The following is a 14,091-nucleotide window of genomic DNA, read 5'->3' as shown; positions in this document are numbered from 1 at the left end:
ATAATGAGGGCAGCTGCATTTCTGCAAGCAATTAAGAATTTTTCCAACTGATGTGAGAGTGCAGCTGTGGTGCATTAGCTTACCCTCTGGAGACAAAGAGAGAAAAGGTTCAAAGACTCAGGAGGTTAAGTTTACTGAAGATGAGTTGCAGCATGTAACTGCCGCAGTCTAACTTAGGCCTTTCTCACCAGGGAAGGGATGAACAGATGGTTCAAATTCTCTCATTGGTTCTGTAGCTATAGCTTGACTCTGAGTCAGGGATGTTTTTGTGTGCAGTGTTTTCTCTTTAGAAAGAGTATAAATGAGGTCCTATTTCCTGAACACAAAAGAACAAATTGTAAGAAGTGTGTTCTTTGTTCAGAGGTCCGGGGCTGCTTTCCAACCAGACCTAAGCAAAACCTTCATGGCAGCTTGCCAGAACTCAGCTTGCCGGTTGGTCTCTGATGAACATATGTACTGTCTCACAAGTCAGTGCCCCGACTGCTGTGTCTGGTGGTAAGACCCAGGAGATACCCCAGAAGAGCCGTCATGAGCCAGTTGAGGCTTGTGACTGTCTACAGATCAAAGACTTGCTGGCAACTACCAGTACCCTCCAGGAAGACTTACTTAACTCATGTTGTTTTACCAACCCATAAACTTGTAATGAGCTGTAACAGCTACCTACCAAAAGTTACCTGGTAAGAATCCAAAATATCTTTTAGGCCTCTTTAGACTAGAGAAGAGCTGGGACTTGCTGACAATCTAATTAGTATGCCCACATGACTGAGTTATGGAAATAACTGATGTAGTTTGAACTGAGTACTATTTCCACTAGGCTGTAGCTCAGACTTCTGGACTAGGACGCTTCTACCATATGCTTGTTCTGTGAGAGAGAGGTGTGTGTGACTAAGCACTATACCTATTACTTGCATTTTTGGGATACTATTTGGTAATGACTTTTGTGCATCCCTGGGGAGGAAGGAGACTAGCAAGTAGGTAGGTATTCTCTTCATCTAGAGAGAAAGAAGCTTTGATAACGAGGGCAACTAACCTACCCTTCTTCATAAAAGAAGGCTTTGGTAGAATCCCTTCAGAGATTGGGCCACACTGCTCTTTAAGTTATAACTTTTTTTCAAGTCCTATTACAATGTTTGTATGTTTGTTTTGTGTTCTTTGGTTTTTGTTGTTGTTTTAAAACAAAAAAAATAGAGTAGGATTTTCAAAATATTTCCAAGGGAGGAGGGAATGGACTATATTTACAGTGGAGAAGAAATAAAGGGTGGTTGCTTGCTTGTTTTTTTCTGCATGTGTGTGTGTTTGTGAATAAAATAAATTATTTGGTCACAAGTTGGAACAATCTTTTGAATGATCTGAATTAAAGCAGGGAGTTCTAATAACTTCAGAAAATTCATTAATGTTGTCTCATGTATTCTGGGTAAGATTTCAGGGGACAGACTAATTGTCTGTTTTTTAACCTGGAGAATAATGAAGATATAAAGCTGCCCTGTTTCCAAAGAAGGCTTGCATGATTTAAAACATCAAGTGACTGTTTAAGTTGTTGGTGGACTGGTCTTTTGGCGTTCATAAAAATCTGTCTCTCTTTCTGAAGGAGTTTTTTCCTGTGCTGACATTCTCCCTTTTTGCTTGCAGGAGGATGTTGATGAGACAGGTATTTGACATGTGGCTGTTGAAGGTGTACAAGAAGCAAGAATACCGAATGGAAGAGAAGAGGGTAAAAGTAACTCTTCTACCTGGCCTTGCTTAAGAAATAGAGGGGATGATTTCTTAAGTTACTCTCTGTGAACACCAATTAGCACGAGGTGGACTTGAGTGTTGTAAATCCCCCTTTCCCCAGTGAGGGGGTCAGGTCAGAGGAATCAGATTACAACCAATATTTACTGCAGTGTTTTTAAGTTATGCTGTTTATTAATAATAGAATGAAGCTGTTGTTATTAGAAGGTAACTATTTATACAGTTCATTCACCCAATAAATATGCACATGCTTTCTCTCTCTTGCACACTGTTTCATAGTTACCTGGTTGAAAAAATAATAGTAATAAAGAGCCAACCTATTTAAGAAGTGCAGGTTTGTACTGACAAATTAGTTGTTTCTTGGTAGGTGTTCAGAAAGTCCCTTAGAGGCTCCTTCATTTCCTAATATGCATATATAATCCTGTAGTCTTTATATATAGCAGCCACTGCTGCCTTTCATGTGGTCTGAGTTACACAGCTCATAGCTGATGGCAGCGTGTGTGGATGGCCTTGTGCAGATATGGCTGACTCCTGGCGTTCTGAGATTATCAGTTCTTGTGAATTCAACAGGACTTGTTTCTAGAGCTTATCGATTCTTGGGAGTCTTTCGCATGCTACTTATCAGCTTGTATTTTTCCTCTCTTTGGCCTGCTGTTTTCTGATAACAGTTTCTCCATCCACATGCATATAGGTACCCATAGAACACATTCACGTAAACTCACAGCAAAGGGGCTTTGATGACATGTGTTCATTGTTGTTCAATGTGAAAAGAGGAAAATCAGCATTGGACAGTTCTGTGCATGTCACCTTTAAGGAATTGTCTTCTGTTTGTAACTGGCCTGTTGTGTCATTAATTCATTGCCACCTTCTTTCCATTATAGGCTGTACTTCATTTTGAAAGGCAACTGTTGCATTGTTCCTGGGGCTTCTGGTGTAGAAGAACAGCTGCGCATTTGGAGGAGCAAGAGGGCTTGGTTTGTGCAAGAGATCACTACAGTAACCTGCTGCTGCTAAAGGCTTTCTGTCTGTGGAAACAAAATACTCGGGAGAGAAAAACAGAGTAAGAAAGTTTTTTTTAAAAGGGATTAATTATTTGGATTGGCCCTGTGGTGGCCTGCTTTTGACAAAACAGCATTTAATTCACAATGATTCTGACTCCTTATTTGTGCTTTAGAATCTACTAGATTGTCTTTCAATAAATGACTTGCTGAAAATAGCAGGTGTGCACTCACGTTTTGTGCTAGAGGGGTTCAGTAATGTAGATTGCATTGTAGGAGAAATAATTAAATTATTTTTCTTACAGGAGGCTCAAGGAGATGCAAGCCTTAAGATTTCACTATTCAAAGTGTCTGCAGCAGCCTTGGAACAAGTGGAGGAAGGTGAGAGATTAAGAGATGGGGAAGAGCTTGAATCCTTTTTGTTATGTTCAGATTGCTTGTACCCGTATGGCTAGAAATGGAATTGTTTATTTAAACACTAGTCATTTCTAAGCTCTCCTCCCTTTCCAGGTGGATAAGACCAGGAATTCTGTAAGAGGAGGAGGAGTTCTTTGACTTCGTGTTCACTTGTCTAGGTATAGTGAGAACAGGATTATAATTTAGGAGATTTATCTGGGAACGTGCCTAGAGTTAGTGTGATGAAGTTGTCCCTAGCCAATATCATGTATGTCCTTCTCAAAACTTGTTTGCAGCAAGGCCATGGTGTGTGGTCTGTAGTTGTGCGCACATCATAGCAGGCCCTATCAGATGGTACTTCACTTTTATGCTGGGCCTTTTCCTTACTATGTGAGGTGCCAAATGTGCCTCGCAGCATGTCTTGAGAATCTATGAGAAATTTTGGAGTTGATGCTAGTCTGTTGGTCTGGAACTGTTAACTTGAGTGAATTGCATCAGTCTTCACGAGGATTCCTAAAAAGGGCAGAGGAAAAATACAGCCTCAGCTAGACATTTTGGAGGAACAGCAGAGTGCAGCACCAGTTTGAGTGAGAACCTATTATAGCAAGATAAAGGATTGATGTTTCCACAGAGAATGGGGATGGTGCTTTTCTGTCTGCTCTCTGCGATGGCCAGTTTTCCCTCCATCATGTATACATTCTTCCCCCCCCCCCCGCTTTTTTTATAGTATGTGGGACATAAGCGTGAGAAATGGAGAAAGTTGGTGCAAGCAGACATGCACTATCAGCACACATTACTGGGCAAGACCTTGGCAGCCTGGAAGGTAGGAGAGAATGTCCTTTTCTTTGTGAGACTTGCCTGTGGGTGCTTAAGTGTTTTAGTGAGAACTGAAGAGCTGCCATGCTGTTTCATTCTAGGTGCTTACACACCAAGTGTGCAAGGTAAAATGGAGGCTATTGTAGATGGGGTTGTGTAAGCTCTAGCATTGCTTTTTGGAGCAAAAGAACCAATGTAATCTGTGGCTTTGGTGAAGGGTATATGATAGCTAGCATTAACTAGCGTGTAGTGACTGTTCATCTTGGAAAAACAGCATTTGATTTCAGTGGCTGTAACCTCATTTTTTTCCCCTATACTCTACTGCTGCTACTACTCTACTAAGCTGCTACTTGAGAGTGTCCAGAAGTCTTCTCTCCTCAGAGATGTTGGCAGTTGAGGGAAATTTTACCTCTCACTGCTTTTCTTGCAGAGTTACCAACATAACATACAGCGCGTTCTATACCAAGTAGCTGAAAAGGAGAAACACCACACTAGACTACTGCTGCGGTAAGCCTATGTTTCCTCGTGCAGCATGAGAGAAATAACTGCACTGCAGTCAAATTAGTCTCTTTCACTGCCACTACTGTAAATTTTTGAGAGTTCAGTGCTGGGACCTGACTCTGCCATGCATTGCTATTTCTGTGCAGGTAATCTAGCAAAAAGAAGTTAACCTCTTGCTGGATCACCATCTGTTTAACTTTTTTTAATCTGTGTTTAGTCCCATGAGAAACACCAGGTAGCAAACTGTAGCACAGGGATTCTGACTGCTATGATATTAAAGCAGCCTGGAAAATGTAGAGGCTATCTTACATTACAGTGAGGAGAGCAATTAAAGATAATATTTCTTTATTTTTTAACTATCTCATTTGGTTTTAGTGCTATACAGCTTGAGTTACTTGCAGAGCCTGATTGACTCAGCTTAAGATGCTAGGCTTAAGGGCGTGTTCCATTTTTTCCACTGCTTTCTCTTCAGTAGAGACCTGAAGGGGCAGAAGTTGATTTGCAAGACTGAGTTTATAGAGGCAGCTGGTTTTGGTTCCCCTGTGAGTAGGAAGGTACCAAATGAACAAGTGAGACTCATACTTAATGTTTTTTGCTTTTTTGTTAATTTTTTTATATATTTTGCCTTCAGACAGCTTCTGTGTACATGGAGAGAAAATGCCCTTGCTCTTATACGTGAAGCTAAGGCAACTGCTCAGGCAGATGAGCACTACAGGAGAGCAATCCTGTCAAAGGTAGGGTCTGTGTAACAGATACCAAGGTCTAAGTACAGATGCTAGTTCAGGCAGGGGTCAGGTAATGCAATTAGAAGAACGAAAAACTTCGTCAAAGAGCCATTACCAAGAAAGGGCTAAAAAGTGTGAGTCCCATCATCTTTTTACATGCATCTCTGAAACTTTTGTCTCTCCTCATTTCTTTCTCCCCATTTCCTAGAAGGAAGGGAAAGCCAGTAGTATGACACAGTACAGTAGTACTTCCTGAGGAGGGGGCTGGGCGGGCAGACGGAGGGACGGAAAAGAGCGATGTCTTGGAAAACACCAGGGGCACCCTCTGAGATACCGCTGTATTTAATTTGTAGGAAATTTGCAGTGTCTTGCTGAGCCTTATGTGAAAAATTAGATTGAAATAGTTACAGTGCCAGCAATATGGAATACGTTGCTTCCCCTTCCAAAGAACATTGCAGTGTCAGTCTGTATCCTGTCTCTTGTTTGCATTGTATCTTCAGGTGTTGCTACAGTGGAGATACGCTGCCTCGCTACAAGTGTATTACCATCAGCAGAAGATGACAGCTGTGATGGAGGCCAGAAAACATTTGGATATAGGTGAGCTGATGGAAATAGTAAACTCTCAGAAGACTTAGTTACCTGTGTACAATCCTTAGAAAGACATGGCTTAGTAGGACAGTCTTTTGTGTCATCTGTACAGATGAAATGACTGGGTGGTCTGTTAAGCCTACAAAGGACATCCTCATAGAATGGGGAATGACTTGGGACTCCAGTGATCTGTTGAAGGCTGCTTGTGTGACTTCTGCTTCTCTGTTGGTTCCTTGTCTATATAAGGGATGGTAACACTTCCTTCCTCAAAGGAATTTTCCATTACTAATTTTGGGAAGCTCGGATGTCTCTTTTTTGAGGGCAGTGCAAGTAATCTTATCAATTACTGCTTCAGTCTTTCTCTATAAGGCCCTCAAAGTCTGCAAGCATTTTTGTGGTACCAGCCACATTCTTGACGTGAGGACTCTGAAGTACAACCAGAGCAAAAAATTTCCTAAAGATTATAAAGAATGTCGATGGCAGCAGGGAAGACTTACAAGTCATGGCCCACTGTTTGTTGCCTGAAGTGTTTCACAGTCCTTCCTCCTAGTGCTGAGTATTGTCGGTGTTAAGTATTGCTAAAACAGTCTGGAAGAGTAGGTGATCACTTGATACTCTCAGAGATTAATAGTTTCCTTTTGGTACATTAGTTAATTTATCTTCTCCTAACAGTCCTTTTACAGACCCTGTTTCTTCACTGGAAGGAATTAACTAGGAAGTGTCTGATGCTGAGGGCTCAGCAGCACAGGGCAGTACAGCACCATCAGCAGCACCTACTCCAGAAGTACCTGGTGAAATGGAAGAAATATCATCAGTGGTGCCTTGAGAAGATGGTGAGAAGGATCAGCAACCTCCCCAGCCAGTGACCCAGGGTGGGAAGTTGTGGGTGTGGAGGAGCAGGCCATGTCCCCTGGAATGGTAGTCTTGGCTGAGGAGGAGCGTGGCAGCCTTGTTCATTGAGGAGGAAGGAATGTGCCTGTGTCTTACCTGAAGAAGCTTTGATAGATCTAATAGACTTAACACGAGATGACAAGCTGGGCTTGCCATGTGTGGGGTCATTCAACTGTTAATGAAATCCTTGCTGGGCTTGTAGATATTTGCAAATGGGGTTACAGCATAAGGCACTTAGATATTGAGGCTGACCTCAACAGAACAAAGGTAAGGTGATAAAGGCTTTTGGTACCCGTTCTGCTCCAGTAGCATTTGGCTCCGATAAGTAGGATGTGTTTGCAAGTGACTCACTGTTCTGGTTGCCTTGCAGCTACTACAGAGACAGGGAGATCAGCTAATGACTCGTAGACTTCGCTCTGCTTCCTTCTCTTGCTGGAAGACACGGGTAAGGAATTGTGTCCTGGCTAGGTATCTAGCTCCTTGCTGATCCTTATCCTGTCTCCTCCTTCATATTCCATTGACACATGAGGACCAAGAAATTTATTTAAATATTTTCTGGATTTTTGGTTCCACTAGTGCAAGAGAGACCTTGCCATATACTGGATGAGCCAAGTGGGTTATTCTGCTATGGCTCCACCAGCACTTCCTGTTTGGATGGTGCTCTGTTTGGCCCGCGTTTCTGGTGTGGGACATGTTAACTCCTAACCTGGTTGCTGTGCAATTTTTTTCCCTGATAGCTGTTGCAGCAGCGATGGGAAAAGCAGAAGACAGTGCAAGCATTGTGGCACTGGTCCCTTTCATTGCAAAGGAAGGTAAGAGTGTGTTGGTGTCGGGGCAGACAAGTGAATTTGCAGATGTACAGATTTGACTGCAGTTGTCAGAGTACACATTTAATATCTGTTTCCTTTCATCTTTGGGGTGCTATATGCTATTTTAGGATGCTGGAAAACTGTCACTAAATCCTTTTATCTGACTAAAAAAATGTGCACATGTTTTTCCCTATAGCCTCAGCTGACTTAAATCCCTGTCCCCTTGTCCTTGTGGTAGTGTCCTGCTGTAGCTCGGCCTATTACTACCCAGTGGAAGGGAAAGTGTTCCTGTCTGCAGGGGCAGTCCCTGACCCAGAAGCTGTCTTTGTAACACTCACAGCTATCTGCTGTTCATGTTATAGGTATTTGATGCTTGGCTCAGATTTCCTAAGGGGCAACAGCAGAAGAAAGATCACATTGAAAAAGCTGCAGGAGTTCATCACACTACTTTTCTGAGAGAAGGTGTAACCCGGACCTTGAGATACACTGCTGGCATGAAACAGTTACAGGGACAGCTCCAGCTGAAGGTGAGAGAGACAAGTGATCGCTCAGATACACCCAGGACCACCCTGGTCTGCTCTGATCTACTCTGTGTGTGTGTGTGTATGTATCTTGGAGGGGTTCTCAATTCTTGTTTTGGTCTGTTGTACACTTTTGCCTGTGGTTAAAAGCAAAACACCCTGTCCTTTCATTCAGCTGAGACTAGAGCACTTCAGACTCGTGTCACTAATTGGGAATGTTTCCTAATGAAGATGTTTCAAAACTGACCAATTCCTGCCATAGACATATAGCTAGATGAAACCTTTGCATGTGGGTAAGGTCGGTCTCTAAATTCTGTACTGTAATGAAGCATTAGAGCCTGCATCTAATCCTGTCTTAGCTTTAGCACCACTTACACCTTCAAATGTGGGCTAGTGTCACTTCTGCTTTTGAGTATCAGCCCAGCCCTCTGTGTGGAAAGGAAGATACTGATTGCTCTCTTCCTGCTCCTGGGCAGCTTTCCCAGCTCTTTTTCCAGGTTTTCAAGACACTAGCTGTTCCGTTTGCTAATATGCAGCCTGCCTCATTGCAGAAGTACCCAGTTAATTCTCTTTGCCCAAATGTTACCACAGTTGACAAGCTGATTTAGCTTAGAGAGCTGGTATGGCTGTGAGGTCATCAGAAATCTCAGTTCCTTTCTGAAGTATTCTTCTCCCTGGGTGGCATGGTGTTGCTTCCTACTCTCAGCCATCAAATGCTCTACTATTCTTTGTGTTGGCAGGCAGCCTACAACCTTCACCAGTCTGTGTATCGTTGTGCCATGCTGTGGAAACAGAAGGCTCTCACCAAGAAATCAAACAAGCCTTGTTCTTTTCTGCCACCTCTGAAGAAGCAAGTGACGTTTAAAATGCCTGATGTTAGCCCTGAGATAAGAGGACATTTAGCAGCAGAAGAACCATGGCCTTCAAAATGCAGTCATCTACCTTTTCACCTTGCTGAGGGCTCAGTTCTCTGTGATCTGTGAGTGTAAAGTTCTAGTCCCTTCTGTATTTCTCTGGCAGATACTTAGTTTTGCATATAGGTAGTCTGTGTCCCTCATTTTTGTATTTCCAAGTTTTCACACTGATCACTGTTAGTTCGATGCAGTTTCCCTAAGTCTTTCTCTGACCCTGCATCATACAGCTGGCATTGCAGAGTTATACAAGAGCTGCTCCGTAATGCATGCATAATCCCACAAATAATGGAAGAATTTGTGACTTTATATTGATGTATCAGTGATGAGTAGAATCAGCGCAGCTATATACTTTTCCGCTATGCGTTTCTCAGTATACAACTATGAATTCATGGAGCGTTGGTCATTTGTCATGGGAACAGTTACACAGAGAAACATTTGGAAGATGTCTGTGACGGGGCTCTTACCATCGCAAGAGCTTATCTTGCTCAAGTGACCTAGAGCTGTCACTGAAGGTCTTTTTTTCACTAAAGTGTATAGGGTCTGATGAAATTATAAACATCAAGATCCTGGCTGGGTAGAAACTGAACTTTCTTCTTGCCCCTTTGTTTCCCCTGGGGAAGCTATTCCTTCAAAAATTCTTACTGATTATGGGGCAATTGCAAAGAAGAATCTTCCATGAAGCTTCTCAGTCCAGGACAGGAACCGTACAGGGAAGTAAGGCCATATCTTCACATTCCTTTAAGGTAGCATATGCTGCCAAAAGTAGTTCTGCCTTGTTCAATTCTGTCCCTTCCACCACTCCTCATGTTGGCACAATCATTCATACGGTGAACCAGATTGTAACACTTATACAGGCTGAAATTTAATCTTTAAATTTATTATTGCATGTAAGGGGAATGTTGAAGAGCAGGGATGAGTGGTGGCATAGGACTGGTTCTTAAGCTGCAGTGCCAGCTTATGCCAACTGAAAATAATGATGAATCTGGGGTATTATTAGTTCTGTTTGTTCTTTTCAGAAATGCTCTTCGACAAGCAAGGTTACCACAACAGAGGCCTGACTTCTTTCTGGAATCCCTAGAGAGCAAGGAGCTGACGGGATCTCCTTTTACTAGGTAGAAAATCTGTTTTTAAAAGTAAAGAAAAAGAGAGTGACTTACAGTGGGCCTTATGCTATGCTTATCATCCCCTCAAATCCCCTTAACTTTGTAATACAGAACATTCAGTAATTATGGGACTGTGCATTGCTCTATCCTATCAAAAGGCCATGGTGACCTTAAAAACTTGATGTTTCTTATATTAGGCAGACAAGAATAATGGAACTTTCAAGTTAATTAAATAACAACCAAGGCCTTTGTTTCATTAGTGAGAGATTTTGAGGGAAAGCTATGGCACATCACTTATTAACTAAACCCATTCATTTTGGAAATAAGTAAAGTTTTCTGTCAGTCTTGCCACATAAACTCAGAAGTTTGAGTTGTGCGGGATGCTTTTTGGCACATAAACCATATTTGCTTCACAACAGGTTTGGGTCTGGATTTAGCTAATCTACTGGGGAATCATTAATGATTCTGGTCATGCAGAGCCAGAACTGAATATTTCTCTCTGTCTTGGCTGAATCAACTTTACTGCTTTAAAGGGAGATACTTTTTTATTTTTGCCTTTCCGCAAAAGGTCTATGCTGCTGAAATTGTGGCTTCGTTGTCTTGACTGTGCTTCTTTTAGTTATGGTATCATTTCTTGGCCCTGAACGTGACGGAGCTGAAACTGCTCTTGCTATAGAAGCTGCACTTGCTTTTAAGACGATGTTTAGACTGAACTTTTTTTTGTGAAACTGTTCTGTAATTAGCTTTGGAGAAGAGAATTACTATCAATTTCCTGTCAAAACCTATCTGAGATTGCTGCTTCTGCTCCCCTCTTTCTCTTGTCCCCAAGCCAAAATAAGGCAGGATTTTGTTAACGGGCTGAATTCACAGCTCTAAAGAAGCTGTTTCAGCCTGGAGTAATATGGAGGTTTTGGAGCAGAGCAGGTAGGAGTAATGGAAACCTTAACTGCTTTGCTGCTTTTTTTTGTTTGTTTTTGAAACCACTGCGGTGTTTTTCTATTTTTTTTTTTTTTTTAAAATTGGGGTTTCCCCTGTGTAGTAAAGCAGCTAACTGGAGATCTGTACGCAAGGGAATGACAAGATTCTCCCTTTTTTTGCACTGACTGCAAAGGACAAGACCAGCAGGTTGCAATATACAGGGACCTCATCCTTCTTCCTTTACAGATCAGAGGCACCCTTTCAGCAAACATCCGCAAACAAATGTTCTGCGCAGACTGGGAACTTAATGCTACCACCTCAAATGGAAGAAAGTACCTGTAAATGTCTATCGCAAATGGGCAATACCACTCATTCCTATGCACCTCTCATACATGCTGCTTTCCCGTCTGTACCACTGCGGACACATGATGTGCACCATGCTGTTCAGAGGCCAGACCTATGGTCTCCTTCATCTTTCATGCCCCAAATGAAAGCTGGAGCAGAAATGGTGAGTGTCTGGCTGAAGGAAAGGTCAGTGTGCTTACTGGGCTACTGTCAACATGCATGCTGCTTATTGCTGTTTTTTCCAGTGGCTCCTCTAGACTGCTCACCTGGTTGTTGAGGTATTCTTTTCCTTGTTCCAGCTGTCATCTTAAAAGCTGACCAAATTAACTGTCTCTGGTGGTAAACAGTTCTTGGGCATTCAGTCTGAAGCAATATTTCACTAGTGGACCAATCCACGTGTGTGTTGTACTACAGTACAACCTTTTTTCCTGGTCTTGTGTCCTTCCTAGCAGGATGCTTCTCCTAGCAATTGACATGAGAGTGCTGCTCCTTCAAAGAGTTCAGAGCACTTGCAGTTTGCCAACCAGATTACAGGGGTTTAAGAGTAACTTAGTTTAGTAGCAGTGGCTATGGCTGAGATCTCAAAAACTGCATTTTAAACTCCTCTGTTCCACACAGAATGGGAAGTGTTAATCCTGGTGAAGTATCTCCATGCTAGAAATGAGCGCGCCCATTTCTTAAGCTCTGCTGCTTCTGTGATATTTCATGAGAGGGGCTCAGCGACTACAGGGGGTGTCTGAGAGCGAGTAGGACTTAGTAGAACAGGTGCATCCTACTTGTAGGGCTTACTCAAGAAAACAGCGGAAAAAAACAGTATCATTCTGACCTTGTAGAGAGGATGTCAGCCTGTGAGTGGTCACAGAGGAGCCCATTCCCAAGACTCTCAACAGGACTCTGTGGAGAGGAAGTTGCAGCGAAACTTGCAGACATGTTTGCTGTCACCTGAAGACTTGGTGGGAAAATGGAGTCACCAAACTGCAGGTGGGTCCTCAGGTCTAAACTGTAGCAGTTTTGTGTCCTCCTCCAGTACATGGAAGACTGCAAGTCAACTCCACAAAATGCAAGGGGGACAAGGCAGTCTTGTATGCCTACATCAGGAGGTGAATAATACGTCATTCCCTTTTGGGATGGTAATACGGCTTTGTGGACTCTGCTGAATCAGGGGCCTAAAGCCCTGTTCTAGGGATTGAAGGATGGGAAATAGTACTAAAATAGCATACTAAACCATTCACTAGAGCATTTCTTATCTTTTTTTTTTGTATGCTTAAACTGAGTCTTCAGAGCTTGTAATGCCGTCAGGACTCCTGCCCTCTCACTGTACCTGATCTTTTGAGCGAACAGGTACATGTTACAGGGTGACAAAAGATGTGAGAAGGACCCTGGAGGGTTCCATGTTTCCTGTCTACTAACCTGACTTTCCTTGATAAAAAACAGCATAAGTCTGCTCTACTCCCATTGCTTGTGCCTTCCCTCCATTCAGCTGAAGGGGAAGAAAGGGAGCACGGTTCCAGGGAAGAAACCATGTTACAGAGAAAGCTGGAAGTTGAACTCCGACACATCCAACAGCAGATGCAGTACTACTTGAGCAGGAAGCAAGAACTCAAGTATGTTGCAAAGCCCCTTTAGCCAGCCTTTCTTCATGCTGTCAACTCAATATTCCATCTTTTTGTATGCATCTACTTTGAAAATAACCAGTCTGTTTACAGAACTGTGAATGAAACAGAGGAAAGTTCTAGAGATTATTTGTTCCTTTTAAGAGGTGGGATAGAGTAGCTGCACAACTTTTGTAGTCAGCAAGTGGTTTAATTATATCTTTGGCAGCTATTAGAGAAAGCATGACAAAGGTATCATTGGATGTAATCTGAAGGCAGTACAAATGAACTTGGCAGAGCAGCTGAAATTTAGCTTTTAGTTCTTTTATCACGAGGAATTAACTTAGTTTTTCCAACTGTCAATTAAAAAACAAAATATGGCTGTGGTTTGACAATTTATCTACTAGAAGATGATGACATTTATACAAATGCTTTAAAAGAAAACAGCACTTGGAGGGGATTAAACTGTCAGGAAAGGAAGAAGTCAGGAACTTAGGAGTAGGAAATGGAGACAACAGCTTTCAGACCAACTACTCTGCTTTGCAGCATTCTTTTTCTTTTTTAAAGGCTTTTATCATCTACTGGTTTGAGACAAAAAATGGGGTCTTACTACAAGTATCAATTGCTTAATTAATTAAGTTGGCTTAGACTGTTGAGCTCCTCATTGGGATAAGAATCCTTTTAATCCATTTTATCAGGTCCTGTCAGCAGCAGGCACAGATTCTACAAAAGTGGCTAGAAATGAGCATGCAACCAGAAGACCAAGATGGTGTACAAGGAGTGCACGAAGAATTGGATCAGGTGTGTAACTAGCAAACAAATTGAAGTTACCGAAGTGATTATCACTATGCTATGCACTTAGCCTAAAGGCTGATGGTAGTTGTGATGAGTTGTATAGTAAGCCGTTATTAAAATGGCAAGAGAAGGGAAACTTGTAATCAGACATGGGCTGTAAAGCAGAACAGACTTTTGTGTACATGCAGCTTCCTCAATTATTCAGAGATGTAATTCCAGCTCCAATAAACCTTTCTGAGGCTATTTCCAAGCCACAGAGCAGGCTTTAATAGATTAAGAGTCAAAATTTTTTCAGTAATTTCTCAGAAATGACATACAATGACTGCACCTGCATTGCTCTCAGTCCCCCAGGTTCATACAGCCATGTGGGTGGATACTGTGCTGTTACCTAGCCAGCACCTGGCTGTTCAGTGATGCAGTCCTGCCACTTAATGGTTCTTAACTGGGA

At 42.3% G+C, this 14,091-nt stretch overlaps 1 protein-coding gene across 1 annotated transcript in view; it reads left to right on the top strand.

Annotated features, from left to right (window-relative positions):
* The window catches only part of SFI1 (SFI1 centrin binding protein), a gene marked incomplete at its 5' end in the record, with an annotated part of 29,506 nt that overhangs the window by 15,012 nt on the left and 403 nt on the right, over positions 1 to 14,091 (top strand). The window contains 17 exons of the mRNA XM_082007747.1: positions 1,630 to 1,711; positions 2,613 to 2,791; positions 3,035 to 3,110; positions 3,853 to 3,948; positions 4,372 to 4,448; positions 5,074 to 5,176; positions 5,668 to 5,764; positions 6,428 to 6,588; positions 7,017 to 7,091; positions 7,384 to 7,458; positions 7,818 to 7,982; positions 8,717 to 8,955; positions 9,907 to 10,002; positions 11,104 to 11,419; positions 12,090 to 12,237; positions 12,737 to 12,860; positions 13,547 to 13,649. Of these exons, the coding sequence (XP_081863873.1) occupies positions 1,630 to 1,711; positions 2,613 to 2,791; positions 3,035 to 3,110; positions 3,853 to 3,948; positions 4,372 to 4,448; positions 5,074 to 5,176; positions 5,668 to 5,764; positions 6,428 to 6,588; positions 7,017 to 7,091; positions 7,384 to 7,458; positions 7,818 to 7,982; positions 8,717 to 8,955; positions 9,907 to 10,002; positions 11,104 to 11,419; positions 12,090 to 12,237; positions 12,737 to 12,860; positions 13,547 to 13,649 (2,212 nt within the window). The remainder of the gene's footprint in view (positions 1 to 1,629; positions 1,712 to 2,612; positions 2,792 to 3,034; positions 3,111 to 3,852; positions 3,949 to 4,371; positions 4,449 to 5,073; positions 5,177 to 5,667; positions 5,765 to 6,427; positions 6,589 to 7,016; positions 7,092 to 7,383; positions 7,459 to 7,817; positions 7,983 to 8,716; positions 8,956 to 9,906; positions 10,003 to 11,103; positions 11,420 to 12,089; positions 12,238 to 12,736; positions 12,861 to 13,546; positions 13,650 to 14,091) is intronic.

Source organism: Phaethon aethereus, assembly GCF_964289735.1.
Source record: "Phaethon aethereus genome assembly, chromosome: 17".
NCBI classification, from domain to species: Eukaryota; Metazoa; Chordata; class Aves; order Phaethontiformes; family Phaethontidae; genus Phaethon; species Phaethon aethereus.
This window is presented reverse-complemented; position numbering and strand designations above follow the sequence as displayed.